Here is a 13,568-nt window from a genome sequence, read left to right on the forward strand (position 1 = left end):
AATGGGATGCACATCTATAAATGCACTAGCATTGGAAATGGGATGCACATCTATAAATTGTCCCGCTGATTAGTGACGTTACCATTTGAATGATCGAAAGAAATCGACTTAAAAATTAATGATTTAAAAATAATATTATTTATTAATACTTAATAATTAAGTACATATCACATATAATTTTTTTTTTCAACTTTTTGGTAAATTGAACGGATTAGTTACCAGTTATATTCTCAAAATAACTCATATTTGGTCTCAAGGAGTATGTATAGTAGTTCTAGTGGCATTTTTGTTATGACTCGTAGATATATAAGATATATATTGACATCGCAGCCTTTGTCAAATTGCAAGATTTCAAGATGCAACCGTTGTCAAATTACACGATCCAATAAAAGTAAGAAACCAGGTTTGACGAAATAACATTTTTTTTCCTATTTTAGTAAGGTACGAGCATGTGATGTAAGAGTAGGGGTGGCAATTCGTATTTGCGTGTCGGGTTCGTGTCGTATCGACTCATAAGTATCTGACTATATGGGTCAACACTAACCCAACATGTTTATTAAATAGGTCAAAATTCATCAATTCTAATATGACCTATTTATTAAACGGGACAATCGTATTGACCTGTTTATCAGATTTTATTAAAATAAAAAAAAATAGTATTAACCAAATTTAATTATGAAAAACCAAAAAAAAAAAATTAAATATAAAATTTAGAACTAATGAGTAATTGCATTACAAATAATCGAATAGAAGTTTAAACTTCCAAGAATTGAAAATGATGTGGTCCACCAGAGGGAGACCAAGCCAAGCGAAGAGAGCAAACTTTGAATTGAAAATGATGAAGAGGGAATGGGTCAACCAATAGGCTTAGTCAAGTCAGTTACAAATAGTCAATAATTACCAAATCTGACCCCTTCTTATCAATCATGCTATAAATAAGACTCCACAAGCCTCTCTATTCCTTCATTCTCAACCTCTCACCACAAAGAAAATAACCAAAGAGACAACCTCAATCAAATGGCTTCCCTACAAGCTTCACCTCTCATACTCTCTTCTTCAAAGAAAATCAGTGCTGCTATTCCTGTCCCAAAACTTCCGAGAGTCCCTTTGTCAGTTCCAAAAATACCAAAAAGATCTGTGGTTGAAGAATTGAACATAAGGGCTGGGTTTACAAAAACAGTCCCAATTGATGTTGAATCATACAACTCCACTAGTATTGCAAATACCCAACTCTATGCTCTTTTAGAAGCTGTAGCTGATAGGGTAGAGATGCACAATAACATTGGAAAGCAACGTGACAATTGGAACACCCTTCTTTTGAACTCCATCAACATGATAACTCTTACTGCTGCAACCTTAACTGGTGTTGGAGCAATTGGAGGCGCTGGAATGCCTCTACTGGCTTTGAAATTATCGTCCGCGCTATTGTACTCTGCAGCCACAGGATTGTTGCTTATAATGAGCAAAATTCAGCCCTCACAACTCGCTGAGGAACAACGTAATGCTACCAGATTGTTCAAGCAACTTCAAAGCCAAATCCAAACTATCCTCACTCTTGGCAATCCAACTCAGGAGGATGTGAAAATTGTGATGGAAAAGGTCTTGGCTCTTGATAAAGCCTTCCCACTTCCCTTGCTAGGAGCAATGCTCGAAAAGTTTCCTTCAAAGTTTGAACCTGCTGTTTGGTGGCCATCAAAACAATCACAGAACAAAACCAAAGCACAAGAAGGTAAATTTCATAAGATGGCGAAGAATGGTTGGAGTGAGGAGCTGGAAGTTGAAATGAGAGATATTATTGAAGTGGTGAAGAGAAAAGACATTAAAGACTATGCAAGGCTAGGCAACTTGATGTTAAAGATCAACAAGATTTTGGCTATCACAGGCCCATTACTCACTGGCATTGCTGCCATCGGTTCCACTTTTGTGGGTAATGGATCATGGGCAGCGATAATAGCGGTGGCTGCTGGGGCATTAGGAAGTGCTGTTAATGCTTTTGAACATGGTGGACAAGTTGGAATGGTGTTTGAGATGTATAGAAACAACGCTGGCTTCTTTCGCCTATTGGAAGAATCAATTGAAGGCACACTTGAAGAAAAAGATTTGGAAAAAAGAGAGAATGGGGAGTTGTTTGAGATGAAGTTGGCTTTGAAGTTCGGACGAAGCTTGTCACAGCTAAAAGAACTTGCACGAAAATCTGCTTATTCCCGAAGAGAGGGAACTTCAATTGATGAATTTGCAAACAAGCTTTTCTAATTTTAGTTCTGCAAATAGTTTTTCTTTGACTGTTTGATTCTTCTGACAAACAAAATTTTTGTATAACCATGTAATATTGAAAAGGGTTAACTTTGATTCTTTGATTCTTTCTAACAATTGTACTCTTTGTATAACTATATGTTACAATACAAAAAGGTTGAGTCACAAATTTTTCACTACATCTAGCTAGTCTTCTAAAATAACATTTCCTAGTTCTGGATTTCAACAACCCGTAATAATGAAGTTGTTGAACAGCAAGTTGCAAATATATAATAGTATTATTTAATATCTTATGCGCTCGATGAAAGTGAGATTTCTTGAATATATAGTTGACCAGAAAATTATGGACCAAATAGTCTAGCAGACTATTCAAGAAATATGAGCAGAATTTGATGGCTTGAAAAGTTAAACTTGTTACATACATACTGTTTTACAGTTTATAAATACCCAAAAAAACAATTAAAACTAAAACTTTATAAAACTAATAAACATTATATCTAAAATTTTGACTTTTCAAACCCAAGAATTCACAACATTATTGAAGAGAATAGAAGCCATATATATAATTAGAATCAAACAAAGATCAAGATTAAAGTGCATTTTTATCATCATATATGTTGTTTTTATTATCTTTCTATAGGATTTTTTATTTTTTTCGTTTTTTTTTTTTTAAGTTTAGTATGCAAAAATTCAAAAGTTTAACATCAAAATATATCATTTGAGCCAAAGATAAAAGAAGCCCGTGTCAATCATATTTGAAAAAAAAAAGTAGTATTTGTTGCATACATTGACTTAAAGTCTCGTTTTCAATTATAATTGGTTGTGTTTACACGCTATACATATATGCAGCAAAAATTTCTCATTAAAAAAAGACCTAAAATTCAATGGTTCATTGGTGACGAGCTCTTACACTGTTTCAATATGTTCTCTTTGCATAACCAAAGCATCCCTCGATCTGCCTCCTTCATCATCTTCCTTGTCGACCTAAAAAAAAAAAAAACTGAGGCAAACTAATACACAGAAAAGCTCCATTTAAGAACATGAAAACCACTCACATATAAGACCAACCACCATCATAACTCCCTCACAATGGACTTAGAAAATCCCAAAAATTCAAAAGAAACCCCACACACACAAAACTGGTTCTATCAAGCCAACCATGACAACAACAACAATAACATAGAGCAGTAGAGGTGGTATGCAAAGAAGGAGAAAGATATAATAAAAAAGAGCGGATACATAAAAGAAGCATCAAAGTGGAAGTGGGCAATAAGAACAAGCAACACAGAGACCACTTCCATCTTCTTTGATCAAGCATGTAACACTGATGAATTCTTTTTCCTTCCCTGCAACTCTGCAAGTATTGCCATATTGGAATACGCTAGTGCACAACGCATCAACACACAAATTCACAAAAACATTGCACAATATCAACATCATTTTCAATATTAAAACAAAGCCCATAAGTTCATTTTCCATATTAAAACAAAGCCCATAAGTGGCCCATAACCCATTTCAGTTTAAAAATTCCCTCTTAGCCCATACATATTAAAGCCAAACAAAACTTTGAACCAAACCCACTTGCCCCGAACACCTAAACAAAAGCCCATCGATAGTTTAAGTTATAAGCCCACTAATTGAAACCAATGTTTGGCCCAAGCCTTAAAGCCAACTCCTAAACAAAACCACATCTAAGCTAGAATCCTAAGATCATTTGCATCAGATTATCATTTATATTTTTAGCATAAAACCTATTTTTTCTATTTTACATACTCACTTTTCAAAAAACTCATTTTCTCAAAAAAAAAAAAAAAAAAAATTCAAAACACTTCACATTAAATTATCTGTAAAGTTGAATTTATTCGACTATGTGTTGACTTTATTCCTTGCTAAATTTGTTTATAATTCAACATTTAGAAACCATGTATTTAGGTGGAAATAATGTAAGAGTTGTGTGTGAGAAAGTGTGAAGATTTGATCAAGAGTGTACAACAAAAAGGTGACTCGCGATTGGACTCACAATTGACTCACGAGTGGTAACTTGTCAAAATGAAGCACACATGTGAAGCATGTAGGAAGATGAAGAATCAGGCCAGCTGGGTCTCTACAGGACAAACAATACAATCTGGCCTAGTTTGGTAACTGGCGACTGGAACTAGCGACTCATTCCAGTCGTGAATGACTCGCTAGTGCACCCTGTTTTGCAGAAAATTGACTTTTCACATTCTATCTCATACCCTACTATAAATATCTTTATACTCACGAAATGTAGAGAACTTTCAGAGAGAATTTTGAGAGAGAAACCCTAGAGAAAAATAAAATTGATTCATCTACGATCTTATACATTTGATTCTCCAAATTCTTCTACTCTCACCCTCTCCATTGTCATACCCATGAGGCATGAAGGGATCATAAACCAAATTCAGAGTAGTGAGAAGGTTCTTGGTGTTTGGGAAGCAGTTCAAGAGAGAACCAATTCATATTGGTTGATGCAATAGGCTAATTGCGGGATCTGGAAAGCTAGAGAATACATGGTTAGGCATAACCTTGTTGGAGCAAGAAGCTTGGAGGGCTTAGGTGCATTGGGTAGATTAGACTTGGAGGGTCTATTACTATTCATGTATCCCAACTGATTTTCTAGTGGATCATTTACCGCTTAGAGGGTGGCGGAGAGATTTTTGTCTGAGTTTTTCAGTTTTCTCTTCGATGACACGTGTCAGTGTCATCTAGTGTTTGCATCTCTCTTTCCCTTACTCTTAGCTTTTAATTTCTACTGGTTGTGATTAATTAATGGCTTAGAGTAGTTTGCTAATTTGGGTATTACTTATATTTCATATTCCGCACATATATTGTTTGAATATAAGCTCGTATTGGAAAATTGTTTTTAGGGTCTAAACAAGTGTTTTATACACTAAGTGAGTTTTCATTATCTATTTTACACTACATTTTATTAAAATATTAATTTTTATTGATCTTTTTAATTGTTTCTCTTTCTTCATACAACTACCACCCACTCTCTTCTTTCTCCTTGATATATATAAAGAAAGAATAAAAACTAAATGCAAAATGAATAGTGCCAAAATGCCAATGTAAATTTACATGGTCACTGTAACAACCTTATATTTTTACACAATTTTTCATGACCTAATATGGATGAATTTTTGGTTTAGTTGGCTAAAATGTGATATTTTTCTTGTTATACAGGCACTTGCAATGATATGAGTGCTCAAAAGCCAATCCCAATACAAATTCCCATCAACCTCCAACTTTCCAAAATTATGCAAAGACGCACAAAGTTTATTAAAATTATGTAACTAGCCACATATTTATATATATTATCAAAGTACCCTAAGCTTCAAAAAAATTACCTAAAGGCTAAAACCCCTTAATTCCACCGAAATTAATGAAAGCCCTCAGACCATATAGAACTTACAAAAATAAGCATTAATTCCATTTTAACCCCCCCCCCCCCCCCCACCCAAACCCAAAAAAAAAAAAAAAATCTATCCCTACACATGACACAAATTATGAAAATGCCTTTGAAACCTTCGAATTACAAAAGCATAAGATAAGCCTCAGATTATAACAAAATGGCTAAAATACCTTTGAGGCCAAAGAAATTCCAAACTAACCCCAAATTACACCAAGATGTCTAAAATATCCTTGGGATGACAAAAATGGCCAAATTAACTCCAAATTTTACCCCAAATTTTAAATACCCCTACAACCTCCAAGATCACCAAATGCGAAAACTAGCTACAATCAATTTTTTAATACCAAAAAAAATATTGCAAACTCATTATAAAAATTAAAAAAAAATGTGACTATTGTCACCTTAACAATAAAATAAATATTTTTTTTTTTTGTTCTATGATTAAGAATTGAAATATTAATTTGTAAAACTTATATAATAAATTTTGTAAATAGGTGTAATATCACTCCTAAAACTTTGCATGAAAAAGCATATAACTTAATGTTGACAATGCAGACTATTTGGTGAAGTAGTTTTCGAACTACAATACTTTAAAGTACAATTTGTTATTGTTTCAAAAAGTTTATAAACAAGTTTTACGGAACAGGACGATAGCATTATATAAATATATATATATATATATATATATATCTGTTTGTGTGTTTATCCCATTTGCAATACAATGTCATATAAAGTTTTAAAATTTCTTTTTAGCTTCTCAAGAAACAACCTCAATCTTTTCAAAATATTTTTTTAGAAGAAATCTTTTCAAACTTGGTTTTTTGTCATCGCATCAAATATGTATATTAGAAGCAAATCTTTTGAAGAACGAATTTTATTCAATTGAAATGTATTTTCATTGAAAGTATATTGAGCACACCCATAGGAACTTCTTTCAACTAAACATTGATGGTAGACATGTCTTGAAACCTAATTTACACAATGATTTTTATTAGTCATAATTGATAAACGATAGGCTATGTTCAATTACATCGCGTAAAACCTGATGATTTTACACTTCCAAATTTCTATATATTGGCTAATAACGTTTTTTTTTTTTTTTTGGAGAAAATATTGGCTAGTAACTTTGTTAAACTTACTGCTAGTTTAGGGATTTTTCTTTCTATATTCATCATGGTCATCAAATACCAAGATAATTAGTGATTATAAAAAACCATTCCATCAATAAATTATTATTAATTTACTTGTTTTAAATAAGTTAAACCCATGCACTTATAAATTGAAAAGTAAATGGCATTTGAATGATATATAATAGCAACATGAAAATATGTGAAATAACAGTGGAATTGACAAAAGATTAGTCTAATATAAAGTTATGGAAAGATGTGGTTGTATCTTAAATCATACAAAGCAAAATATGTATTTGCAACTCTACCTCACCCTATGCTGAAGGACCATAATTTGTTGCTCTCGTTCATCAAATTAAACCATATCACGCATTTGGAAACACTAAATGGAGTCATAGAGCCATGATGGTTATTGTGCGTGAATAAAGAGAAACATTTTTAAAAATTAAGAAATGTTTATATTTTAATAAAATATAGTGTAAAATAGATAATTGTGTTTTGAAAAATAAGATGCAAAATAGAAAAAAATAAGATCTTATGCTAAAATATACATAAATTTTTGTACGAATTGATATGAATGATCTAGCATTGGAGATGAGATGCACATCTATAAATTCAAGGACGGAGCCAACATTGGACTAGGGCCCCACAATTTAAAAAAAATATATTAATATATATATATATATATATGTGCACTAATTTTAGCAATTTTATTCTATAAAATTACATTATGTTTCCCTTAAACAATATCATTGATTCTTTTAAGAGCAATGCTATACTTACAAACTTTTTTACAACATATATATAAATTGTTTTAGTTGTAAATTCTGATTAGTTCGCATATGGGCCCACCACTCACATCAGTAATTTATAAAAAAAGTTTGTAGCTCTAGCATTTTTCTCATTTTAGTGACCATTAAAAAGATCTAAAATCTTAAACAAAATACACAAGCCCAAAAAATATAGCTTAACAACAAAAATTACCAATAGTAAAACTAAAATAAAAAATAAAAAAGATCAATTAACCAATTTTATTTAAAATAAACAACCCTGCATTTTAAAAAATTCTAAACAAAAATAATTTTGCTCTTACCTAAAAAAAAAAAAAAAAAAAAAAAAAAAAAAACAATGGCTAAATAATAACAGAGTTAGAGGTTGAAACTGCATACACAACCAATAGTAAAGCTATGCCCCCTACCTCAAAGTTCTAGCTTCTTCCCTGCACAAATTGTCCCATTGATTAGTGACATTACCATTTGAATGATCAAAGTTCAATTGTCAAGCATATTTGAAGTCAATAAATTTTGTAGTAACTGAAAGTACTCATTTGTAAAGCCTATATGTATAGACATTTAAGAAACAATGGACAGATTTAATTTATTTATAATTACAAAACTTGACTTAAAAATTAAATATTTAAAAAATATTATTTTTATTTATCAATACTTATAAATTAAGTATTTATCACAAATATATATATATATATTTATATATATATATATTTCAACTTTTCCATAAATAGAATGGAGTAATGACTAGTTATATTTTGAAAATAAACTCTTAACCGTGAAATACACGTACTCTATTTCAATGAAACGAAAAGGAAGCTCATATTTGGTCTCAAGAATTTTTTTTTTTTTTTATGATACGTTGGTCTCAAGAATTATAGTAGTTCTAGTGGCATTTTTGTTCTGACTTGTAGGTATATAAGATATTGACCTCGCAACCTTTGTTAAATTGCATGATTCAATAAAAGTAAGAAACCATCTTTGAAGAGGGAATGGGTCAATCCAATATTAGGCTAAGTCAAGCCAGTTATCAGTCAATATTTTCCACATCTGACGCCTTCTTCTCAGTTATGTTTCGTTGGTATAAATAAGACTCCGCAAACCTATCTACCTCCATTCTCAACCTCTCATCCTCCAAAGACAGAAAATAACCACATACAACCTCAATCAAATGGCTTCCCTACAAGCTTCACCTCTTACGCTCTCTTCTTCTTCAAACAAAATCAGTGCTGCCATTCATCTCCCAAAACTTCCAAGAGTCCCTTTGTCAGTTCCAAAAATTCCAACAAGAACTGTGGTTGAGGAATTGAACATAAGGGCTGGGTTTACAAAAACAGTCCCAATTGATGTTGAATCATACAACTCCACTAGTATTGCAAATACCCAACTCTATGCTCTTTTAGAAGATGTAGCTGATAGGGTAGAGATGCACAATAACATTGGAAAGCAACGTGACAATTGGAACACCCTTCTTTTGAACTCTATCAACATGATAACTCTTACTGCTGCAACCTTAACTGGTGTTGGAGCGATTGGAGGCGCTGAAAGCCTGAAATGCCTCTATTGGCTTTGAAATTATCGTCCACGCTATTGTACTCTGCAGCCACAGGATTGTTGCTTATAATGAACAACATTCAGCCCTCACAACTTGCCGAGGAACAACGTAATGCTACAAGATTGTTCAAGCAACTCCAAAGCCAAATCCAAACTATCCTCACTCTTGGCTCTCCAACTCAAGAGGATGTGAAAATTGTGATGGAGAAGGTCTTGGCTCTTGATAAAGCCTTCCCACTTCCCTTGCTCGGAGCAATGATAGAAAAGTTTCCTTCAAAGTTTGAACCTGCTGTTTGGTGGCCTTCAACACAATCCCAGAACAAAACCACAGCAGAAGAAGGTAAATTTCATAAGATGGAAAAGAATGGTTGGAGTGAGGAGCTGGAAGTTGAAATGAGAGATATAATTGAAGTGGTGAAGAGAAAAGACATTAAAGACTATGTAAGGCTAGGCAACTTGGTGTTGAAGATCAAGATTTTGGCTATCTCAGGCCCATTACTCACTGGCATTGCCGCCATAGGTTCCACTTTTGTGGGTAATGGATCATAGGCAGCAAAAATAGCGGTGGCTGCTGGTGCACTAGGAAGTGTCGTTAATACTTTTGATCATGGTGGGCAAGTTGGAATGGTGCTTGAGATGTATAGAAACTCCGCTGGCTTCTTTCGTCTATTGGAAGAATCAATCGAAAGCACTCTTGAAGAAAAAGATTTGGAAAAAAGAGAGAATGGGGAGTTGTTTGAGATGAAGGTGGCTTTGAAGTTTGGAAGAAGCTTGTCACACCTAAAAGAACTTGCATGAAATCTGCTTATTCTCGAAGAGAGGGAACTTCAATTGATGAATTTGCAAGCAAACTTTTCTAATTTTAGTTCTGCACAGACATATTCTTTGATTCTTTGGACAAACAAAATTTTTGTATATCCATGTAACATTGAAAAGGGTTTACTTTGATTCTTTGTAAACACAACGAAATACTGAAAATGTTTTCAGTCTATCTGATACGGCTGAAGGCCTTCCATTTATAAAGGGACTGTACAGATGCAAGAATTTGAAATATAACAAAGTTTCAAATGAGAATGACTCTATCCTATCTTGAGTTTGAAAATACAAATAACTCTATCCTATCTTATCAAAATCTGGGGTTGTTACAATTTGTATGTCGTATATCATAACTAGAATACAGCTTGTGATTAGCTCTGATCCTTAACACGCCCCCGCAAGTGCAACTGTGCTGGAAGAACATTGAGGTTGGTCTGACGAAGAGCAAATCTAGATGAAGACAGGCGCTTGGTAAAGATGTCAGCTAGTTGATCTTTACTAGACAACAAATGAATGACGAGTGAGCCATTAGCAACCATATCCCTGACAAAATGAAAATCAATCTCATCATGCTTTGTACGAGTATGGAAGACAGGATTGGAAGATAAATAAGTTGCGCCAATGTTGATACACCATAGAACTGGAGACCTAGGTACAGGGGTACCAAGCTCATATAAAAGAGCACAAAACCATTTATCTTTAGCAGTTGCATTCGCAAGAGTCTTGTACTCAACCTCAGTGCTGGACCTAGCCACGGTCTTTTGCTTTTTTACAATCCCAGGAAATAAGATTATCACCAAGAAAAACACAAAAACCCCCAGTTGAGCGCCGATCATCATGGCAACCAACCCAATCAGCATTAAAAAAGGCTTGGAGGGTATTGAACTAGAGCATTTGAGCTGAAGACCATGATGTCGTTTGTTTAAGATAATGCAGAAGGCGTTTGACAAGTTGCCAGTGAAGTGATGTGGGGCAATGCATATATTGGGATAGCTGGTTAACAGTGAAACTAATGTCAGGACGAGTAAGAGACAGATACTATAGAGCCCCAACAGTACTTCTATATAAAGTGACATCATCAAGAGGATCCCCTTCAAACGTAGATAAACTTGTGGATTGAGCCATAGGAGAACTAATAGGCTTAGCCTCCAACATCTTGGTTTTCTTTAAGGGATCAATAACGTATCTTTTTTGAGATAGGATAAGCCCTTTAGAATTTGGCAAAACTTCTACAGCAAGAAAGAAGTTAAGATTGCCTAGGTCCTTAATAGTAAAATCAGATTTCAGATGACAAAGAAGATCATCAATGGCTGAAGGTTGAGAGGTAATAACAATAAGATCATCCACATAAATGAGAAAATAAATTGTTACAATAGCACTATGATAAATGAACAAAGAAGAATCAGACCTCATTCCCCGAAATCCCAAGGCAAGTAAACGAGAGGAGAGGCAAGAAAACCATGCTGTAGGAGACTGCTTTAATCCATAGAGAGCTTTTTTTAACTTGCACACTTGATTGGGGAATTGAGGATGTGCAAAACCCGGAGGTTGAGACATATAAACATCTTCAAATAAATGGCCATGTAAGAACATCAAATTGACGAATAACCCAGCCTCTCGAAACATCAAAAGATAGAACTGTACGTACCATGGTTGGTTTAATCACAGGATTGAACGTCTCACCAAAATCCACACCAAGTACTTGATGAAATCCCTTAGCCACAAGACAGGCTTTGTAGTGTTCGATGGAGCCATCTGTGTGTCACTTAATTCTAAATACCCATTTATAGCCGATGAGATTCTAAGCAACATGAGGAGGAACAAGAACCCAAGTTTGGTTTTTGAGTAAGGCATCAAACTATAAGATTCATTGCAACACGCCAATTTGGGTCTTTCACAGCCGAAGTGTAACATGTTGGTTCAGGGCAAGAGACAACATCAGCAGATTTGGCAAGCAGTACACTTGGAAGAGGATATCGAATAGTGCCATTGGTAAATTTCTTGGGCTTGATTATATGGTTCTTGGATCGAGTAACCATTGGATGAGAAGGTAGTGGGTCGGTGGCTGGAGAAGGATTAGGTGTGACTGGGATGATGTGGGTAGAAGCTGGGAAACTTTGTGTGGCTTGAACGCTTTCTATTTGATCAAGTGTAATAAGGGAGCTATGGGCCAGACTTGGTGGTCCGAGTGAGGCAGCTTCTTGGGCTGAAGTAGTAAGTGAATTTGATGCTAAAGAAGGAAGCCCAACAAATAATGGAACTGCTGACCGAGTCTCGATAGATGGCTGTACCTGAAAAATAGATATATCTGAAAGTGTAGTGAGTTGATTATGTGGTGAAACAGATTGAGTAAAGGGAAATTGTGTTTCATTGAAAAGGACATCACGAGAGATATAAACACAATTTTAGGGAAGATGCAAACATTTATAGCCTTTGTGAAGCAAACTATAACCAAGAAAAACGCACTAAGTTGAGTATGGCTAGAGTTTATTAGAATTATAAGGCCTTAAATTATGCCAACATTCACATCCAAAAACATGCAAGAAATTATAATCAGGAATTTGGTTAAAAAGTTTTTTAAAAGGAGATAAATTTTTGAGAGTGGAAGATGGAAGTCGATTAATAAGATAGCAAGTAGTTTGAAAAGCATCATCTCAAAATTGAAGAGGAAATTTTGCATGATATAGTAAAGCTAGAACTGTTTCCACAATATGACAATGTTTACGTTTTACAACTCCATTTTGTTGGTGTGTGTGAGGACAAGAAACACGATGGGTAATGCCACAATTTTTGCAAAAATTTGTTCAAAGAACGATATTCACCACTCCAATCAAATTGAACCATTTTAATTTTTTTATTAAAGTACCACTAAACATATTTTTGCCATTTAATAAAAATAGGGAGCACGTCACTTTTATTCATCATGGGATAAAGCCAAGTATAACGACTATATGCATCCAAGAAAGAGACATAATATTTAGAGCCAGATTTAGAACAAATAGGAGAGTGGCCCCATACATCAATATAAATTAATTCCAAAGGAAAATTAATTTGAGTACAGGATAACGAATTTATTTGAACTAAAACAAGCAGAACAAGGGTGAACAAATTTATTTGAACTAAAAGGCATGCTAAATCTGGATAGAACATGACAAACAACACAAAAAGTAGGATGTCCCAAGCGTGAGTGCCACTAATCTAGAGAAGTACGTTCACCAACAAAAGCAGATGACGACAAATGGATTTTATTGAAAGCAAAAGGAAATATATGTACAACCCATCTCTACTCAACCCGCGTAGCAAAACTTTCTCCGTTGTTCAATCCTTCACAATGAAATAAGTAGGGTGAAATTCAATGGATGTATTAGTATTAGTGGTAAATTTATGAATAGGGATCAAATTTTTGCTAATATGAGGAACATGTAAAACATCATGTAAAATAAAAGAGGAAGTAGGAGTTGATAATTTAGTAGAACCAATGTGTTTAACACTTAAACCAAGACCATTACCAATTCGAATTTGATCAGAATCTTGATACTCATTTGCCCTTACATTCAAGTTAGCAAGATTAGCTGTAAGGTGGTGCATGGCGCCAGA

The 13,568-nt window shown here is 34.1% G+C and overlaps 1 protein-coding gene and 1 pseudogene across 1 annotated transcript; both read left to right on the plus strand.

Annotated features, from left to right (window-relative positions):
- Positions 1-987: 987 nt before the first annotated feature.
- Positions 988-2,414, plus strand: LOC115987626 (probable F-box protein At4g22030). Its single transcript, XM_031111213.1, has one exon. It carries the CDS (start codon positions 1,018-1,020, stop codon positions 2,251-2,253), a length of 1,236 nt encoding a protein of 411 aa, XP_030967073.1. The 5' UTR covers positions 988-1,017; the 3' UTR covers positions 2,254-2,414.
- Positions 2,415-8,708: 6,294 nt separating this feature from the next.
- Positions 8,709-11,367, plus strand: LOC115988050 (annotated as a pseudogene).
- Positions 11,368-13,568: the final 2,201 nt, after the last annotated feature.

The sequence above is a fragment of the Quercus lobata genome, chromosome 4, assembly GCF_001633185.2.
Source record: "Quercus lobata isolate SW786 chromosome 4, ValleyOak3.0 Primary Assembly, whole genome shotgun sequence".
Taxonomy (NCBI): Eukaryota; Viridiplantae; Streptophyta; class Magnoliopsida; order Fagales; family Fagaceae; genus Quercus; species Quercus lobata.

Bases quoted from the DNA above. Each gene is read 5' to 3' on its own strand.
- LOC115987626 (XM_031111213.1), top strand. From the start codon at position 1,018: ATGGCTTCCCTACAAGCTTCACCTCTCATACTCTCTTCTTCAAAGAAA.